Here is a 19,052-nt window from a genome sequence, read left to right as displayed (position 1 = left end):
ATTGCGATTAACCAACCACGACGGACAATAATTTTTTTGATGATGCACGGGTAATATACTAGTTTTGTGTATATTTAAGTGAACATTTGATAAAATTATCTAAAATAATTTTAGAAACTTTAAACCCAGATTTTAAATAAATAAATATTTCTTCATGGATAAAAAGAGTTTTGAAATTTAAAGTGGAAGAGAGTGAGCAAAAGTTGATATAGTTCATTGATGAGTTGTGGCCAATAGCCATTCATTCATTCATTCCTCAAAGTGCAAAACATGTCGAACCTCTGCGCTATTTCTTCTTCTTCAAGCTTCAGATTCAACGTTCAAGCCCATCCACTTCTCAAATTCCATAATGTAACGCTCTCTCTCTCTCTCTAGATATCGTGTAATTATTCGTAATTTTAAGGTTTTAAATTTATTTAGTTTCAGTCAAGGAAGCCTCAATGCAGAAATTTCACTCGCAACATGTCCACCCTTCCTCAAAACCCTATCGTTGTGCGTCCTCTCTCTCTCTCTCTCTCTCTCTATCTCTGTGTGTGTGGTTCCATTTGAAGCATTGCCATCGAAATTGGAGGGTTTCTGTATATATATAAATATATATGTGCAGGTAGGGTGTGGAGGAGTGTCCGTTGATTTCTTGGCTACAGTTGCTGCTTACCCTAAACCAGATGAGAAAATCAGAACCACCAACTTGAAGGTCCTTTCCTTTCTTCTTTCACATTCACTGAATTGGATGGGAGGCACTAAGAAACTCACAACGCTACAAACAAGATATTCAAAGCTTAAACGTTGTTTTATGCATTGTTTTTTTCTCAGGTTCAAGGAGGTGGCAATGCGGGCAATGCTTTAACCTGCGTTGCTCGCCTTGGCCTAAACCCAAGGGTTATCTCCAAGGTTTTATTTTATTATTATTAATATTTTTTTGTTAACTAAATCCCCTTAGCATGTCTATTATTTTTTAAGAAAAACAATTGTGATGATAAACGGTTTAAGCCTGATACTGACACCGTTTTTGTGTGTGTGTGTGTGTGTGTGTTAACAACACTCGTTAATTAGGTTGCTGATGACAGTCAAGGCAGGGGAATATTAGATGAGCTACAAGCTGATGGTGTAGATACATCCTTTATTGTGGTAATTTTTTTAAGACTAACAATAATCTTCATGAAACTTGTATTATGACTTCTTTTATTAGTGTCATAGGATTTGAATTTGTTTGTATATACGCTTTTTAATTTCAATTGTATTGGCACTTGTAATGTTCTGTTTACACTCCCCACTAACTACTTATAGTTATAATTTCCTTAGGTGTTCTCAATTAAATGAGGACAGATAAATAGTAATATTATTAATTAAGGTTTTATTTGAATAAAGAATTTATCTCATTAAGGGTGATTTGGATGTTGCAATTAAAAGCAGTTAGTGGGGATTGTCAATAGACAATTGGGAGTACCAATTGCCCCAAGCCAACTATCTTTTTAACACTTTTTTGTGGTTATGCTTCCTGTTATTTGCAGGTATCTAAAGAAGGAACTTCACCATTTACATATATTATTGTGGACAACCAAACGTAATGATCATTTGCTTACATATGGTTATACAATCTTGACTTTTTCGCCCGAGTACATTCATGATCTAAATTCCAAGAAATAGGGGGGGGGGGGGGGGGGGGGGGGTGAGGTCTATCTAGTTGAGATTCTGGTCACTGTCATCTGTATGGTTTTGAACATAAAATAGTAGATAGTGTTGTCTTTTTATTTTAATTGAAGAAAAAAATGAAATAAAATGAACCGAAACCACAAACTTTGCGCTTACATGACATTTCTATTTTCTGTCTCTTGCTTTCTCTCCATTTTCTTCTGTTTATCATCTTTGGACACTTGACAATACCTGAAACTTGTTTCAACCAGCAGTCAATGCATGAATGAGAAGGAGAAATTGTTCATTAGTAGTAAGAATTAAATAATAACTATGTGCTGTCATTATCCATTATAATATTAAGATCTTCAAGCATTTGCTGCCAGTAAGACTTGCAAATTTTAATTGTTACTTGTCTCATTCTTAGTTTAATTTTTCAGGAAGACTCGTACTTGTATACATACCCCAGGATATCCTCCAATGATACCAGATGATCTTTCAGAGTCAAGTTTGTTATCTGCATTGGAGGGAGCAAGAATTGCATATTTTGATGGGAGGTTGTATGAAACTGCTCTAGTTGTTGCTCATGAGGTTATCACGTATATAATTTGCTTGCGATTCTTATGCAAACTATAAGGGCCTAGTCATATTTAGAAGTTGAAGCTCTTATAATGAAAATAGAAGTTGAAGCATGCAAAACTTCATCTAAGAAGCATATACTGCTATACAAAACTTGGAGTTAATCCAACTTTTATCACTGCTAATAATCTTTAATTAAAAGAATACCAACTCATCGCACCAATGTCCGCAGTTGAACATGAGATAGACTAACTCAAATAATGGGGAAATGTGGGAAGATGATCACATTTCAAGAAATGTAGTCTGCAAGGCATAATGTAAATTGCAAGTTCATCAATCAGTAAAATGAAACAAGCTTTTTTCTTTTGTTGTTTCTATTTCCCATCGTACATTCCATTCTTTTTCTTTGATCATTGTGTATCCTAAGTGCATGTTTGTTACTAGCTTTGCAAATGCTAGAAGTAACTTTAGTATAATTTCACTTGGTATCTTTTACACCTACCTTTTTGTTTTCTTCTGTTTGTAAAGGAGGTTGGGGATGGGAGAAGAGAGCTTCATCTGAAGAGAAGTAAACAAAATCTTACATTTTTCCAGTGCAGGCAGTTAGAAAGAATATACCCATATTTATTGATGCAGAAAGGCCGAGGGATGGGCTGGATGATCTCCTGAAATTAGCTGATTATGTTGTATGCTCAGCGAAGTTTCCACAGGCAAGTTTTTCCCCTGGAAATGCTATCGTAATAAATGTATGATTCTAGAGTTCTATCATTAACCTTGTTTTTGTGTGCAGAAATGTTGAATAGATTTTAATAGTCTACTTTTCTGTTCTATCATTCAATCAGTAAATATATTGTATAATTAAACATGTGCTGTCTTAGCATCAGAAGGAAAAGCTGTACCTTTTTTTTGTGGCCTAAGGAAGTTGTTATATGCCTACTTGTACATATATTATTTCAGTTATCTATAAGCTATATTTTTTCTTGTTATGGGAAGGTGATATTGCTTGTCTGATAACAATGACACATCGTTTCATTTTCTGATTGCTATAAATATTTGTCTGTTTATTTTACTGAAACCTTATTTTTAGCCTATTATGTGTGGTTGAAGTTCTTATAAGCATCGCTAAATACACATGCATTTCCTTTTCTAGTTGCTATAAATATCTGTCCATTTATTTTACTGAAACCTTATTTTGAGTCTATTTTGTGAGGTTGTAGTTCTTTTAAGTGTTGCTAAATACACGGTATACCTTTCTCTGCTGACAGGCATGGACAAAGGCATCAACTGTTCCACAAGCTCTCGTTTCTATGCTTTTAAGGTTGCCCAACATCAAATTTGTGATTGTAACTTTGGGAAAAGACGGTTGCATAATGCTTGAGAGAAGTGTTAATGGTATGTATGGATGATAGTGGGCATAGTCATTGTATGTTGTATTTGCATTTAATGTCAAAGGTTTTTATATATTATGCCTTTTCTGGCAGCAGGTCCTTCTACGGAAGAAGTGGATGTAGACAGCTTATTGGAATCACTGGAGTCAAGAAAGAATCAGAGTGTATCCATTCCAACCTGCATATCATCAGTAATGTCAATGAAACCCAGAACACTTTTTTTCTCTGTTGTGGTATTACTAAACTGAAATCTAACACCAAGCTTTATCCCACTAGGTGAGATAGGCTACATGGATCAATCAATGTTATTGGGCTATATCGAACACCCAGTTTTTAGTAAAATGATTTAGGGTAATATATTTTGCAAGGGATTCTCCTTATGTAAAACATATGACGCAAACATGGGTAACCAGCACCTGTTTGTCCTTGTGAATGGGATCTCAATTCCATTTAGTAAGGTTTTGAGTTTGGGTGGGTCTTGTAAATGGAAAAAAAATGGGTTTGTCTCATATGTGGGTCTACCTTACTCGAATTGGTTTAGTCAAGACCAAGGTTGTCAAGATCAAGATCTTGCATTAGATTGGAAGGGGATAGCTAGATCATAAATCATGGGATCGACATACCTAATCTTAATTGTAAAAAATAATATTTATACCTAGGTTGTCAGTAGCGGCCCGTAGCGCCGCTAAACCGCTACCGTAGCGGGTAGCCGCGGTCGGTCGCTACAAACCGCTACGCTACGCGACATTGGCCGTAGCGGCGTAGCGTAGCAGCAATACCTCTACCCGCTACACCACTCCCATCTTGGAATTTGATGGAGAATCCGGAGATGATGATGATTTTCTTTATTAGTTCACTTCTTGTACTTGACTATTTGACAATTTTATTGTTCAGTTGTGTTTAATTTTGGATCCTTCTTTTATGTTCCTTGTATTTGACATTGATTGTGGAATTATGTGTTTGATTTTGTGTGACTTCTTATGTTTGAGCATTAATACTAAAAGCGGTATTGCCTCGTTTCTTGACTGTTAGTATAATATATGTAGAATTAATACTTCACCGTAGCGGTAATACCGCTACCCGCTATACCATTTTCGGGGTCAGCCGCTACCGGCCGCTAACTGCTATTGACAACTATGATTTATACGTATAAAATAACATTACCATATTATAAAAGTCAAAAGATAACAAATATGAAAAACATCAAATGTAAAAGACAACAAAAAAGCGCCTCAGTTGATAAATAAGTGTCAAGAGGAACTAAGTAGTGGTTTGAACTAAATAATACCATTAACAAACAGAAAAGCAAATATAAAAAATAGGGATAGAAATGAAGCAAAACCCCAAGAATATACCCATGAAGAAGATAAGAAAGAGAATAAGAGGGGCCATAATATTTCTTGATCCAAAATGTGTTACCTCGCATTCAAAAGTCACCAAGAAGACGTAAGAGTGAAACAAACAATGAAACTTATCTTAGACAATCAGAAAAAGGAGAAGGTCGCAATCGCAAAACACAATCACCACCAATCCCAATAGCAAAATGCATCAATGAACCTGTGTGAAGCCAATCGCAGAACCCAATTCATCACAGGTGCAGAACGTAGGAGAATGTCGTGGAAGGTGAGAAGGAGACTGAAAATTTTGATTTAGGGTTTATGATTTGACGAAATCTGATTTTTTTATTGGGTTTTATAAGAGTTATGTTGTAGGAAAAATAATTGTGTTATGTTATAGAGATTCGTTTTGCGTGCCCTAGTTTTTTTTTTTTTTTTCCTTCAAAACATGCGGGTCCCACAAAATGTTGTGTGTAGGAAACTTTTTGTGGTCATGTTAAATGATGAAAGCAAATCTCTTTTTTATTTCTTTACATGCAATTCATCCAATGTCAAGATCAGGACTATGGTCTTGTGTCCTGTATAAGGGCTCAAGTCCAGTGTCCAGGTTTTGGATTCTGGTCTAGTGTCCAGCATAATAAGATAAAGGCACTGAGATGAGACTTTGGTCCAGTGTCCATGATAAGGACTCTGGTCTAGTGCCCACGATAAGGACTCTCCACTCTCCAGTGTCCTAGATAAGGGCTCTGATCCAATGTCCTCAATAAGGACTCCGGTCCAATCTCCAGGATGAGGACTCCGGCCCAGTATTCTCGATAAGGACTCTGATGCAGTGTTAGGATCATGACTCTGGTCCAGTGTCCTGCATGAAGACTCTGGTCCAGTGTCTTGCATAAGGACTCTGGTCCAGTTTACATTTCATCTTGTGTCCTTATGCAAGCAAGGCGTGTAGAGGTTCAGCTTGTTGGCAACGAATATGGCTCCATTATCGCAACACAACAATAACAGTAAGCATGTTTGTGGCAGTTCGATGCCATTTCCAGCAGAGGAAGCCAATCTCATGGTTGGTCGTTTGCAAGTTGATGCTTTTGGTTAGATTGTACCAGTATGCAAAACAAGAGAAGAGAACACAAAGGGTATTGTAGGAAGTTAAACACAAAATTACTTGTGCTGTGCATAGATTATCAAATAAGAGACAGAACAAAATGTTGTTCTGTGACCCATATGTCCAGTACTATTCTACTTGTGTTGTTCCTCGACTTGCATCAAAGGCACCCTAGGGAGACATTAAACCTTTGCAAAAAGGGTGACGACATTTAATAACCCTGCATTCATTTGCCAACCTTTGACATGGAAGACTTGGAAATCTTTGAACAGCTAAGGCATTTGTTATTGTCAACATCAGATACAAGCAGAACAGTACATACATGTAAAGGCAAATTTTGAACATTATGCATTTAGTATTCCCTGTCATTTTCTACGTTTTAATCTTAGTTTTAATCCTTGTTAGAATTACATTGTTTGACTTAACTCCGTCTATATATTAATTTGTTTTTTCCGGACAAAATAGTCAATTGTGTAAAGTGATGATCTATCTGAGTGCGTTATCTAGAAAAGAAGTTTTCTAGGCATAATGACATGGATCTTCGAAGTTCTAAAAACAGGGATTGTAACTTAAAAATTTACATGCTTATTTGGTTTTTGTTCAACTTTTTAGTCATATCTTCTTCCGTCTAATTCACCCAGTCAGTTGCAAAACTAAAGGCAGAAGGGATAGGAGCTGTTAGTGGGAAGTTATACGTTGGAACAGCTGAGAGCATTCCACCATCAGAGCTTATTGATACCACTGGTGCTGGAGATGCATTTATTGGAGCTGTTCTCTATGGTAATACAACAGCTTTGCTCTCTCTTTTTCCTCATGGTCTCCTAAAGGTCATGATATCAAGTTGTGCAACTTTCAAGAAGCTTTTTACATTTCATATGTTTAAACTTCTTGGCCACCATCTTCTTTATTTTTTTCTGTCTGAATATGAGGATGAGATCTGTTATGTGCTTGATTTGCTTTCAGCTATCTGTGCCAAGTTTTCACCAGAGACAATGCTATCCTTTGCTGCTAATGTGGTATGTGGTCTTATCCTCAACTAACCAATATATATTTGTGTCTATAGCATGCCTTTCAATTTGGAAAATTTAAATGTATTGGAGCATGTGTTAGGTTCAAGAGGCTTATGCATTTTTAATGCCAATTTCAGGCCGCAGCCAAATGCAGAGATCTAGGAGCACGAAGTGGTCTTCCTTACCGTTCAGACCCTCGCTTAGCATCCTTTATTCAGTAGATTTTCCAGCTGTCAGTGCCTTTGGTGGCCAATATAAAAAATGTCTTAATTTACATATTTGACTGAATTGTTTAAAAGAATAAATGATCTTTGAAAGTTAGCCTCAGCTTAAAAATCTTTTGATTTTTCACGTTTGAGGGTGGAACTGGACGAACTCTGCTTTTTGTTTTTGCCTTTGCTTTCAATTGTTTAGTTCTCATAATGGGTTACAACATATGATTGTGTTGTGCTCTGCATTCGTGATGGAAGCAGTGTATTAAAACTCGAGCCGGACTGGCTGGGTCTGACAAAATATTTTACTTTTGATAGTGGTTGGGAATTAAACCTGCTTATAATATATTTATTATATAATTTAATATAAATTTAATTAAACCAGGTGAACTAGTGGTTTATTGATTGAGTCAATGATTCAGTATTTTGACTGAGTCGATAATCGGGTTGAGTTTTTAAACACTAGATGGAAGGCATCTAAAAATTAAAAAAAAATAAAAATTTAAAGATGAAATGTTATCAACTTTATTTTGATTAGTAATTTTTAAAAAAAAATTAAGTTAATTTGTGAGAATCAATGAGTTTAAGAATTAGTCATGGAGGATACTCAAAAAAAAAAAAGGATTAGTTATGGATAAGGAAAGGTAAAAATTGAATTTTATTGTATTCTTATGTGTGTCTTAAAATAATTATTTTAAAATTAATTGTGTGAATTACTATAATCCAAATATATTTAATTTTTTCCATAGATCAAAGATGACAATGATTAACAAGTTACAAAAAAAATATTAAATTTTAGTATGTTTAAAGAAATTAAAAAATAAACTAAAATATTTGCAAATCAAAATTTTTATAAAGATAACATGAACTTTGTTATAAAGTGAAGGGAGAGAAATAGAGAAAGAAAATAAACAAACTCACCAAAAGTTTGGTCCATCAAACTCGTATGCATTATGAACTAAAGTACCTTAGGTTCTATCCAAATCATTTTTTTAATAAGAATAGTTTAAAATGATAGGAGAGTCTCTCAATCATTCCAATTTTGAGGTAACTTATAATTTTTTTCCAACTATAATAGTTAAAAAAGAATAAAACTATCATTTCACCCTTTATTAACTTTTTTTATTTACCACTTCGGAATAGAAATCATTCAAATAACTTGTTTTCATGGAGAGAGCCCTTTCAAGTCTTGAAATCTTGGCAAAACCATGATTTGTTTGATCTGTGTCTATCCTCTAAATGGTAGCCTAATTTATAATCGCTCTTTTGAAAAATTGGAGTCTAAATTGCATCAGCAGCTAGACAAGATTCTTTGAACATGAAAAAAATTTGTGGTACCACAAATTTAGTAGTCAATGAACAACAAGAAGATAGAATTACAAAGTATTAAGCCACTAAAATTGATCTAGTTGTGAGATTCTCGCTTATATGAACAAACAAAAATAAAAAGTTTTTTTTTTTTTTAAAAAAAAAAAAGCAGAACAGAAGGGCCAAGGCCCAAAACAAGAAAATGGAAGAAAAGAAGAAGAAGAAGCGATCACTGCGATATACTTCTGCTACCAGCATTCGAACAAGGGACATTGTAGTTAGAGGTGTCAAAATGGGTTAAAATTTGCGGGTCAGCCCGCAAAGCATTATATTTGGCCCTAACCCATCCGGGCTTTTTTGTGGTAGGACCTGTTTTAGCCCAAATTCTCAAAGCCCTATAATTTAGCGGGCTGGGTTAGGGCTGACCCGCGGACCAAATTTTTCTTTAATCAAATTTTCATTATTTAAAAAACTAAAAATTATATAAATTTTAATATTTATAAATATAAGTAAAAATTGTAGTGAATTTGATGGAGAATATAAGATAAAGTGAAATATGAAAGAAAAGAAAATGAAATGTAGAAAAGAAACAAAAGAAAGAATAAAATAAGAATAGGTATGAGCAAAGAGTCTGTATAAGGACCTATCTTACATGCATTTTTAAACATGGAAGTCATGAAAAAACAAAGAGTCATATGTTATGAACCATGTGAAAGATCATTCATAATCCATGTGAAAGGTCATGCATAATCTATGTGAAAGGTCATCTATAATCCATGTAAAAGGTCATCCATAATATTTTACAATACCCCTTTGGATGTATTCTACATTTCAACTCACAATTAGTGTGATGATTATAGAATATATCAAAGGTCATGAAAAACAAAAGAGTCACATGTTATGAACCATGTGAAGTTCATCCATAATATTTTACAACAAAAATTAATTTTTCAGTAGTGATATATTTTAACAGAGATTTTCATCTGCGCATCAATAAAAATAAAATTTTTATTAACATCTAAGCATGTTATACATCCAAATTTGTATTAAAACATATTGTAAACAATGCACTTTGTTAATTTTGTGGATAATAATAACTAAATTTTTTTTTGTAACAGTAGTAGTTAAAGAAAATCAATTATTTTACTTTCAAATATATAACATACTAAGAGCAGTTATTCAATACTGGTATTAAGATAATTTTTCCATCATTATTTTTAATTTTCCACTATAATTGTTGTATTTATTCCCGGTGAGAAAATTTTTATTTAATGACATCATTTAATAATGAATTTAGTAAAAGTAATAACTAAATTTTAACTTTAATAAAAATTATGTTTACATTTTCACTTGTATATTTATGTACAAATCTTATTTTATTAAAAAATTAAATTATAAAAAATTTATAATTTGTATAAAATATGTTAAGAAAGTGTTAAAAATTCATTTGTTAAAATATTTTTTTGAAGTATTATATATAATAAAAAAATTATGAAATTATAATTTTGAATGGCCTGCGGGCTAGCCCTAACCAATAGGACTTTTGGTCCATGCGAACCTTGATTATTGAAATTCATTTGGTCCTCCGGGCTTTTTGACCCTAACCCACACGGGCTAGGACCAAATGATACGGGCTTGGCTCATTTTGACAACTCTAATTACAGTGTTGTCCAACAACAACGGCCATATCGACCGTGAATGCTAGTCTAATTTTTTTGTAAGAACAAGAAGTAAGTCTAATTTTTCGTAAGGCACTTGAACTCTTTTCCCCATTCTTTTACTCTCACCCCCTCCCACTGATAAAAAAAATCGACACTACTTCTGTACAACACACAATAGCTCCCATACAATTATCAAGCAGCAATTTTCATTAATATGGTAAAGTACAACTTGTTTTATTTTCATAAAACACAAATTCTTTATAAAAATTATGATTATATGTTTTAAATAAAAATGTAGTACAGACAAAAATGTAGAAAAAAGTAAATTGACTATGATAGCTCACTTTTGCGCTATACATTAAAAAAAATATATACATATCATTTAAACCGCTGAAGTGCTCTGTTGAGGAATCACTATGTATATCGATTTTGTGAATTGTTGATGGAGAACTTATCATATCCACATTTTTTAAAAAGTGGAACTTTCAAATATTGGATACTAATTTGTTTTGCTCTTAAAAAGCCTTACCAAATGCTTAACAATAAGGTCGTTGTAGTACAGTGGTGAGTATTTTCGCCAGTCAATCCCCGGCAACGGCGATTTTACATGCTTTTTAATATGCATCGGTTTCTGTGTATGTTTTACATAAAACAATGTTTGGGAAACATTAATATCACGAATTACAAATATATTCCAATTGTGTTTCGGTTCAGTTTTACATATAAAATCATGAAGGTTTTGTATAAGTTATGAATATACGGTGTATTCATTGAGAAACAATGAGATTGAAAAATAAAAAATTAAAATGCAATGGCCAATGAATGCTCCCTCCAGTATGCTATGAGACTAATCCGGAATGCGGGGGAACAGTGATGGCTAAAGGTTCAGCCCCCTCCCAAAAATGCATTCAGCGGGAATCGAACACATATCCAACCCCACTAACTCAACGCGAAGTTACCAACTGAGCTGCACCCATTGGGTAGCCAATGAATACATTCTTGGATTACAATACTAATTTTATTTTACATATTCTAATATTTTTTGTGTCACGTGCGTAACTTAATTTTTTAAAATAAATAATAGATAGAAAAACCCAAGAAGAAAATTTATAAACTCACATTGGAACGTTTCGTTACATAATAGCGTTCTATTCTGAACACTGTACTTTTTTTTTCTTCCTTTTATCCTTCCTTGTTGACATAAAATTAATGTTAATTATTCTAATCAAAATTGGAATATGAAGGTTATGTCAAAGTTCTATAGTTATGTCTGTTACGTGTTTTGCGTTACGTATTGAAAAAGGTTCATTTATATGTTACGGGTACGTCATTGTCCCTTGAGATAATGCACAAATGATGGCTAAATAAAAGTTTACTTAATCACCAAGTTGAACTCATATGACCTATATAGGCTATAATAGTAAATTGAAACCAAATCGTTTTCATTGATTTGCTCTGTTCGCATTTGGGCTCGGTCGTGAAGTGTGTGTCCATATTGTTATGCATCACGTTAGGTATTTAAAAATAAAAACATTAGAATGGTATTTGTACAAGTTCACACTTATACATGTGCCTTTATTTATGAACCAGTTGCACTTAATTTGTAGTTTATGTTAGATTTAACAATACGCGGTTAGGTGTATATTTGGTTGAGCGTATGTCCACTTTAAAATTATTTTTGCCTTATAAAAATGTGTTTTTATCATTATGCGTGCTTATTTGAGAAAGGTATCAAAATCTAATAACCTAGTTTAAGTACTATATATTTCACAGCGGGTAGAATGAAATAATAAGGTTTATAGCGGGTGAGTTATATAGAATTAGGGTGTGCATGACAATCATTCTATTCCCTAGTACTGTTTCTGAAAAGAAACAATTCTTTTCTATTTCTATGTCATGGAACAGTTTCTGAGAAAAAAAAATGTGTTTGACAACATATTTTATTTTTATTCCGAGAATAAGAATTGTGTTTGATAACACAACAAATAATATAATAAAAAATAAATCTTATTAAATATAAAAAAAATTTGGATCATCACTTTCCTTTCCACATGGTGTGGTTGTGGTGGTGGCGGCGGTACGGTAGTGGTGGTGGCAGTGACGTGGTGAAGATAGTAGTGGTGGTTGTGACGGTAATGGATGCAACGATGACGGTGGTAATGGTGGCGGCGACGGTGATAGTGGTAGAGATGGTGGTGGTGGAGGTGACGACAGTGGTTGCGAGAATGGTGGTTGGTGGTGACAACAATGGTAGCAGTGGCATGGTGGTGGTGGTTGTGAAGGCATCATGGTGGTGGTGGTGGCAGTGGCTGCGGCGGTGGCGGCAGCGGTGGTGGTAGGTGATAGTGGTGGTAGCGGTGGCGGTAGTGGTGGCAATGGCGTGATGATGGTAGTGGCGGGGGTGGTGTAATGGTGGCGATGATGGTGGTGGTGACGGTAATGGTTGTGACGGTGGTGGTGGTGGTGGTTCGTAGCGGCGGTAGCGACGGCGGTGGTGGCTGCGACAATAGTAGTGGTGGTGATGGTAGTGGTGGCGTCGTGGTGGTGGTAGTGATGGCGATGTGGGTGGTGGCAATGGCGTGTGATGGCGGTGACGGCAGTGGTTGCGATGATGATGGTGGTGGTAATGGTGGTGATGACGATGATAGTGGTGGTGGTAGCGGTGACGGTAGTTGTGGTGGTGGTGGTGGTATTTGTGGTGGTGATAGGTGGAGGTGGTGATGGCATCGTGGTGGTGAGGGGTGGTGACGATGACACTAGTGATATGATGGTGGAGAGTGATTCAGAGGGATAAGTGTTTCTCATTTTGTGCTCGGGAACAAAAAAACAGAAATTTTTTAATTCTTTTTTCTGTTCCCCAGTACAAAAATTAAACCGGTTCATCTCAAGAACAAAAAAATAAACCGATTTTACGAAACGAGTTTCCTATCAATTTCTGTTCCCGGAAACAGAAATTAAAAAAGAATTAATTCCAGAAAGGTTGTCATACACACCCTTAGTGTATTCAGTTCCGTGACCCGACCCATCAAATGTAATATTTTGCCAATCCTAAAAAGAATAACATTCTTATATTATTATTTGAATGAAAAGTGTTTTCATTTTCTTATTTACAAATTTAATCAGAAGTAAAAGTTTATAAATTTTTTTATCCTTATCTTGAACACACTAAATTTTAATATTAATAACAAAATATATTTATATAAAATTTTAATTCATGCTTCCTAATTAGGAGAAAGACAAATTGAATAATAGAGAGGAGTTTAAAATGCGAGGAAGTCCCATTTTCATTATATTATATTTTTAGAAGTAGATTATATTTACAATTTTTTTTATAACCATTTTATAATCGTTAGATCAAAATTAGATTAACATTTCTGATCATTTGGTATCATTTTGTAATTGTTAATTTGATTTTGATTTAATAATTAAAAAATAATTATAAAAAGTGAAAACTGATAAGGAAAAATATGTTATACGTGTAAATTCCTTCGTATTTTTAAACATCCAAATAATAATTTTCTTTGCAATTTCAATTTGTTTCCATCATTTACCATTAATCAAAGCAAAGTCCAAATGATTGATTTTGAATTAAAATAGCTAAGGCTGTGATTTGTCAATATGAGTTTACTCATTTAATAGACTTTCCATTCATAATAATTGTATGATTTGTTGGAATTTATATATATATATATATATATAAAAATTGTGTAGACAATCTATTGGTTATGAATAAGAAGTTTGGTAGTAAAAATGTGTGTCTTTTCGTCGACAAACAGATGTATCTTTTCATCCTAAAGGATGTATTGTTTCATCCTAACGGACATGTTGTTTCATCTTTGAATGGGTGTCTTTTCGTGTTGAACGAATGTGTCTTTTCATGTCCAACAGATGTGTTGTTTCGTCGTCGAATAGGTGCCTTTTGAAACGTGACCGGTCAGTGTCTATAAATAGACACTGACACCTTCAAAAAATAGATCCAATTTTTCTGCACCGAAACTCTGCCGAAATTTTTCTCCTTCCGATTTTTCATGTTCCTTTTCATACTCCGGTGTAGTTTCCTCTGACATTCAGTTGTGTTCGTTTGGGCTGTTGATTGGTAGTGCCATCATTCTTCAGACGAAATTCGTTCTATCCTGGGAGACAAGTGTCCATCAACCTTTGGCATCAGTGAGGGGATAAATTGTCTTAAAGAGACACGTTCTGTGGCTCAGATTTTAATTCCTCTTCTGACATATCATTCTGTCTGTTTCATCATTCTGTCTCAGTTACCTGACAAGTAAGTCTGCTCTTTATTTTATTTATAATTGCACAGTGATTATTCTGATCATCTACCTCCTCTGTTTTATACATGAATTTAAATCTCTTAGTGATATAATATCACCCACTCTCGTCAATAACAATCTTAAGACAATTTGGTGTTTTGAACCTGTGATCAGTATATTTTATTTTCTGTTTTATATACTGTTTTTAATTTACTAATTAAAAAATTAATCTGTGTTATTGATCAGAGTTTCTGTTTGTGTAACAGAAATAAAATTTCTAATATATGTATTCGAATAATGGAAATTGAAATGTTTCTATTGATGGTTATGATTTGTGAATTAATGTTTACATATATATATTGGGTTATTGGCTTTTGACCTTTCATGGCCTTTTTTACTATTTTTATTGCTGCTTGTCGTGGTATTAAATACATGACCAACATGACGACTTTGATTTGTATATATACGACCGATTGATGCATTACAGCTTTTGGAATTAAAGTGTGGTAATTTTGTTGATTATCAAAGTGATTAAATTTTTGAATTGATTTAATTCCAAATTATATGTTTTATTTCAAATGTCATAAATGATGAGATGATTGTGTATCATTTTAGGGTTAAAATTGGAATTTATTATTTGATATATCTGTTATAATCAAATAATGTTAAATTGAAAGTTTAAGGTATTAAGGAGCGATCGAGGGGAAGATTATGATGACCCTTTGAGGAATTTTGTTTAGAGTTTAGTACTATATATATATATATATATGAAACGATTGCTCCTTATGGTGCTGCAATTTAATGCAATTGCGTATAAAGAACTAGACATTAAATGAAATGATCTTGTTGATGTCTGGTTTGTGGGGGAAAGTCATTTAATGACAAATTATATATAACCACTAAAGTATCTCACAAGAAAATTAAAAACATCCTCTATGAAATATGGAAAGGTAGGGAGCCTACCTTGAATTATCTTGAAGTGTGGGGGTGTTTGACAAAGAGCATACCATACGACATATGGAAAGGAAAGAAGCCATCCCTGAAATACTTTAAAGTGTGGGGGTGCTTGGCTAAGGTTGCGGTTCCTAAACCTAAAAGGTTAAAAATCAGACCTAAAACCGTAGATTGTGTATTCATCGATTATGCACTTAATAGTAGTGCCTATCGGTTTCTAGTTTATAAATCTGATGTCTCAGATATACACGTTAATACGGTTATTGAGTCAAGGGAAGTTACTTTCTTTGAAGACGTATTTCCGTATAATAAAGTACATGAATCAAGTGGTAATAATGATGACCACATTGTGATACCTCGGGATGCTACAACTAATATTGATCCTGTAGAGGATGTGAAGATGAACCTAGATGTAGCAAGAGGCAAAGGATAGCCACATCCTTTGGACCTGATTTTATGACGTATTTATTAGAAAATGAGTCTCGGACGTATAAGGAAGCTGTAACGTCCCTGGAAGGACCATTCTGGGAAGAGGCTATCAATAGTGAGATAGAGTCTATCTTGTCCAACCACACTTGGGAATTGGTAAATCTTTCTCCTGGCAATAAGCCTTTAGGAAGTAAGTGGGTATTCAAAAGAAAAATGAAAGAGAATGACACTATTGATAAATATAAAGCAAGGCTTGTGGTAAAAGGCCACAGGAAACGTGAAGGTCTCGATTATTTCGATACTTATTCACCGGTTACAAGGATCACATCCATTAGGATGTTGATCGCGGTAGCTGCATTAAATGGATTACAAATACATCAAATGGATGTTAAGTCCGCCTTCTTAAACGGCGACCTGGAAGAAGAGATATATTTAGAACAACCTGAAGGTTTGTTGTTCCAGGACAAGAACGAAAAGTTTGTCGCTTAATAAGATCCCTTTACGGGTTAAAGCAAGCTCCAAAACAATGGAATGAGAAATTTGACAAAGTTATGTTGTCAAATGGATTTCGAATTAATGAATGTGACAAATGTGTCTATGTTCGAAATACTGAAAAAAGTTTTGCCATTGTCTGTCTTTATGTAGACGACATGTTGATCATGGGTAGTAATAATCAAATGATTAATGCTACTAAACAATTACTGAAAAGTAAGTTTGATATAAAAGATATGGGGATAGCAGATGTTATCCTAGGTATTAAAATCCATAGAACATCTGCAGGGTTTGCCTTATCATAGGCTCACTATATAGCTAAGGTTCTTGAGAAATTCAAGAGTTTGAATATAACTCCTGTGAGGAACCCTGTAGATTCTAATCTTAGTTTATTAAAGAACATTGGTAAAGCTACAGCACAAAACCTATATGCTCAAGTGTTGGGAAGCCTTATGTATGTTATGAACTGCATCAGACCTGATGTTGCTTATGCAGTAAGTCTATTAAGTCGCTTTACCAGTAATCCAAATGAGAATCATTGGAAAGCTATGGTAAGAGTTTTGGGATACTTGAAGTATACTCAGAATTATGCTTTGCATTACGAGAAATACCCTGCAGTTATAGAAGGGTATTGTGATGCAAATTGGATCACCGGCTCTAACGACACTAGATCCACAAGTGGATATGTGTTCACCCTTGGCGGAGGTGCTGTGTCTTGGAAATCATCCAAACAAACTTGTATCGCAAGGTCAACCATGGAAGCAGAATTTATTGCTTTAGATAAGGTCGGTGAAGAAGCCGAATGGCTTCGTAACTTTATTGAGGATGTTCCTAATTGGCCAAAACTGGTACCAGCCGTATGCATACATTGTGATAGCCAAGCAGCTATTGGAAGGGCCAAGAACGTCATATATAACGGTAAGTCTAGACACATACGTCATAGACATGATACCGTAAGACAACTACACTCGAATGGAATTATTACAATTGACTATGTTAAGTCTAAAGAGAACATAGCGGATCCGTTAACCAAAAGGATTCCTAGAGAGTTGGTTGAAAATTTGTCAAAAGGAATGGGTTTAAGGCCTATCAATTGTTGAGCATTGCGGTAACTCTACCTAGAAGAGTGGAGATCCCATGAACTAGGTTCAAAGAGACAACTAAGTGATGGTCGACTGTTCAAACACTGTGGAGTTTTTAAACTCATACTCATTCCTATGACAAGACAGTGTATTTATGAGGGTAAACACTTAGGCTTTTAATGATTTCTTAATCTGTTGTGTTCAGATGATGTATAGTGAGTTACATCACAAGAAATCACCTATGTGAGTGTGAAGTGAGGGTCGCTCCTATGAGAATTTTTCAAAGGCCGATTTTTTTGAAAACACCCGCAGAACCAGGTAGGTGTCCTACGACCAAAATGGGCACAACAAAGGACCAACAATGCTAGAGAAGCAATTGTGTGACTCCTATTGTCTAGGTATACACTAAAGGTTGACGGTTCAAGTCGACCTAGACCACCGATTGACCGAGTATATCCGATAGGTTTTCACTAGAGAAGGTTCAAAGGTAACTCCACCTATCTCGATGCAGTTGTTTCTCGTTGAGGAAATTACACTTTGCATTTATACTCTTATGCATTCTAGTCACGATGAATTGACTTCTTATCCATGTGGGGGATTGTTGGAATTTATATATATATATATATATATATATATATATATATATATATATATATATATATATATATATATATATATATATATATTGTGTAGACAATCTATTGGTTATGAATAAGAAGTTTGGTAGTGAAAATGTGTGTCTTTTTTGTCTACAAACAGATGTATCTTTTCATCCTAAAGGATGTGTTGTTTCATCCTAATAGACATGTTGTTTCATCCTTGAATGAGTGTCTTTTCGTGTTGAACAAATGTGACTTTTCGTGTCCAACGGATGTGTTGTTTCGTTGTCGAATAGGTGCCTTTTGAAACGTGACCGGTCAGTGTCTATAAATAGACACTGACACCTTCAAAAAATGGATCCAATTTTTCTGCACCGAAACTCTGCCGAAATTTTTCTCCTTCCGATTTTTCATGTTCCTTTTCATACTCCGGTTTAGTTTCCTCTGACATTCAGTTGTGTTCGTTTGGGCTGTTGATTGGTAGTGCCATCATTCTTCAGACGAAATTCGTTCTATCCTGGGAGACAAGTGTCCATCAACCTTTGGCATCAGTGAGGGGACAAATTGTCTTAAAGAGACACGTTCTGTGGGTTCAGATTTTAATTCCTCTTCTGACATATCATTCTGTCTGTTTCATCATTCTGTCTCAGTTATCTGACAAGTAAGTCTGTTCTTTATTTTATTTATAATTGCACAGTGATTATTCTGATCATCTACCTCCTCTGCTTTATACATGAGTTTAAATCTCTTAGTGATATAATATCTCCCACTGTCTTCAATAACATGATTTGTGTTTAAATATTCAAAGACATATCCGAATAGACAACTTATAAATCCACTATTCTCAAGTCTCCTCTACTCTAAATTTTCTTCAAGAAATTGTCAAGAAGAAAAACAAAAAACAAAAACATTCCAGTTTTATTCTTCTGACATTTTGCATAGTTTTACATTTTCAATGTATTTTTTATGTTTTTGTTTTGGACAATGATTTTCTCCGTCCAC

The 19,052-nt window shown here is 34.4% G+C and overlaps 1 protein-coding gene across 3 annotated transcripts; it reads left to right on the top strand.

Annotated features, from left to right (window-relative positions):
* The first annotated feature begins 241 nt into the window (after positions 1-241).
* LOC133311551 (uncharacterized) lies at positions 242-7,535 on the top strand. Of its 3 annotated transcripts, none has more exons than XM_061512601.1 (13): positions 242-351; positions 421-492; positions 605-694; positions 814-891; positions 1,054-1,128; positions 1,512-1,564; positions 2,073-2,223; positions 2,811-2,921; positions 3,477-3,603; positions 3,696-3,790; positions 6,683-6,821; positions 7,005-7,057; positions 7,189-7,535. In XM_061512601.1, exons 1-13 carry the CDS (start codon positions 271-273, stop codon positions 7,270-7,272), a joined length of 1,209 nt encoding a protein of 402 aa, XP_061368585.1. In that variant the 5' UTR covers positions 242-270; the 3' UTR covers positions 7,273-7,535. The 3 variants fall into 3 exon arrangements, with proteins under 3 accessions (XP_061368585.1, XP_061368584.1, XP_061368587.1); XM_061512600.1 differs by having other exon boundaries at positions 3,693-3,790; XM_061512603.1 differs by having other exon boundaries at positions 271-351; positions 427-492; positions 3,693-3,790.
* The last annotated feature ends 11,517 nt before the right edge of the window (positions 7,536-19,052 follow it).

Source organism: Gastrolobium bilobum, unplaced genomic scaffold, assembly GCF_033153095.1.
Source record: "Gastrolobium bilobum isolate Gb01-03AN ecotype WA unplaced genomic scaffold, APGP_CSIRO_Gbil_v1 utg15846, whole genome shotgun sequence".
Classification (NCBI taxonomy): domain Eukaryota; kingdom Viridiplantae; phylum Streptophyta; class Magnoliopsida; order Fabales; family Fabaceae; genus Gastrolobium; species Gastrolobium bilobum.
This window is presented reverse-complemented; position numbering and strand designations above follow the sequence as displayed.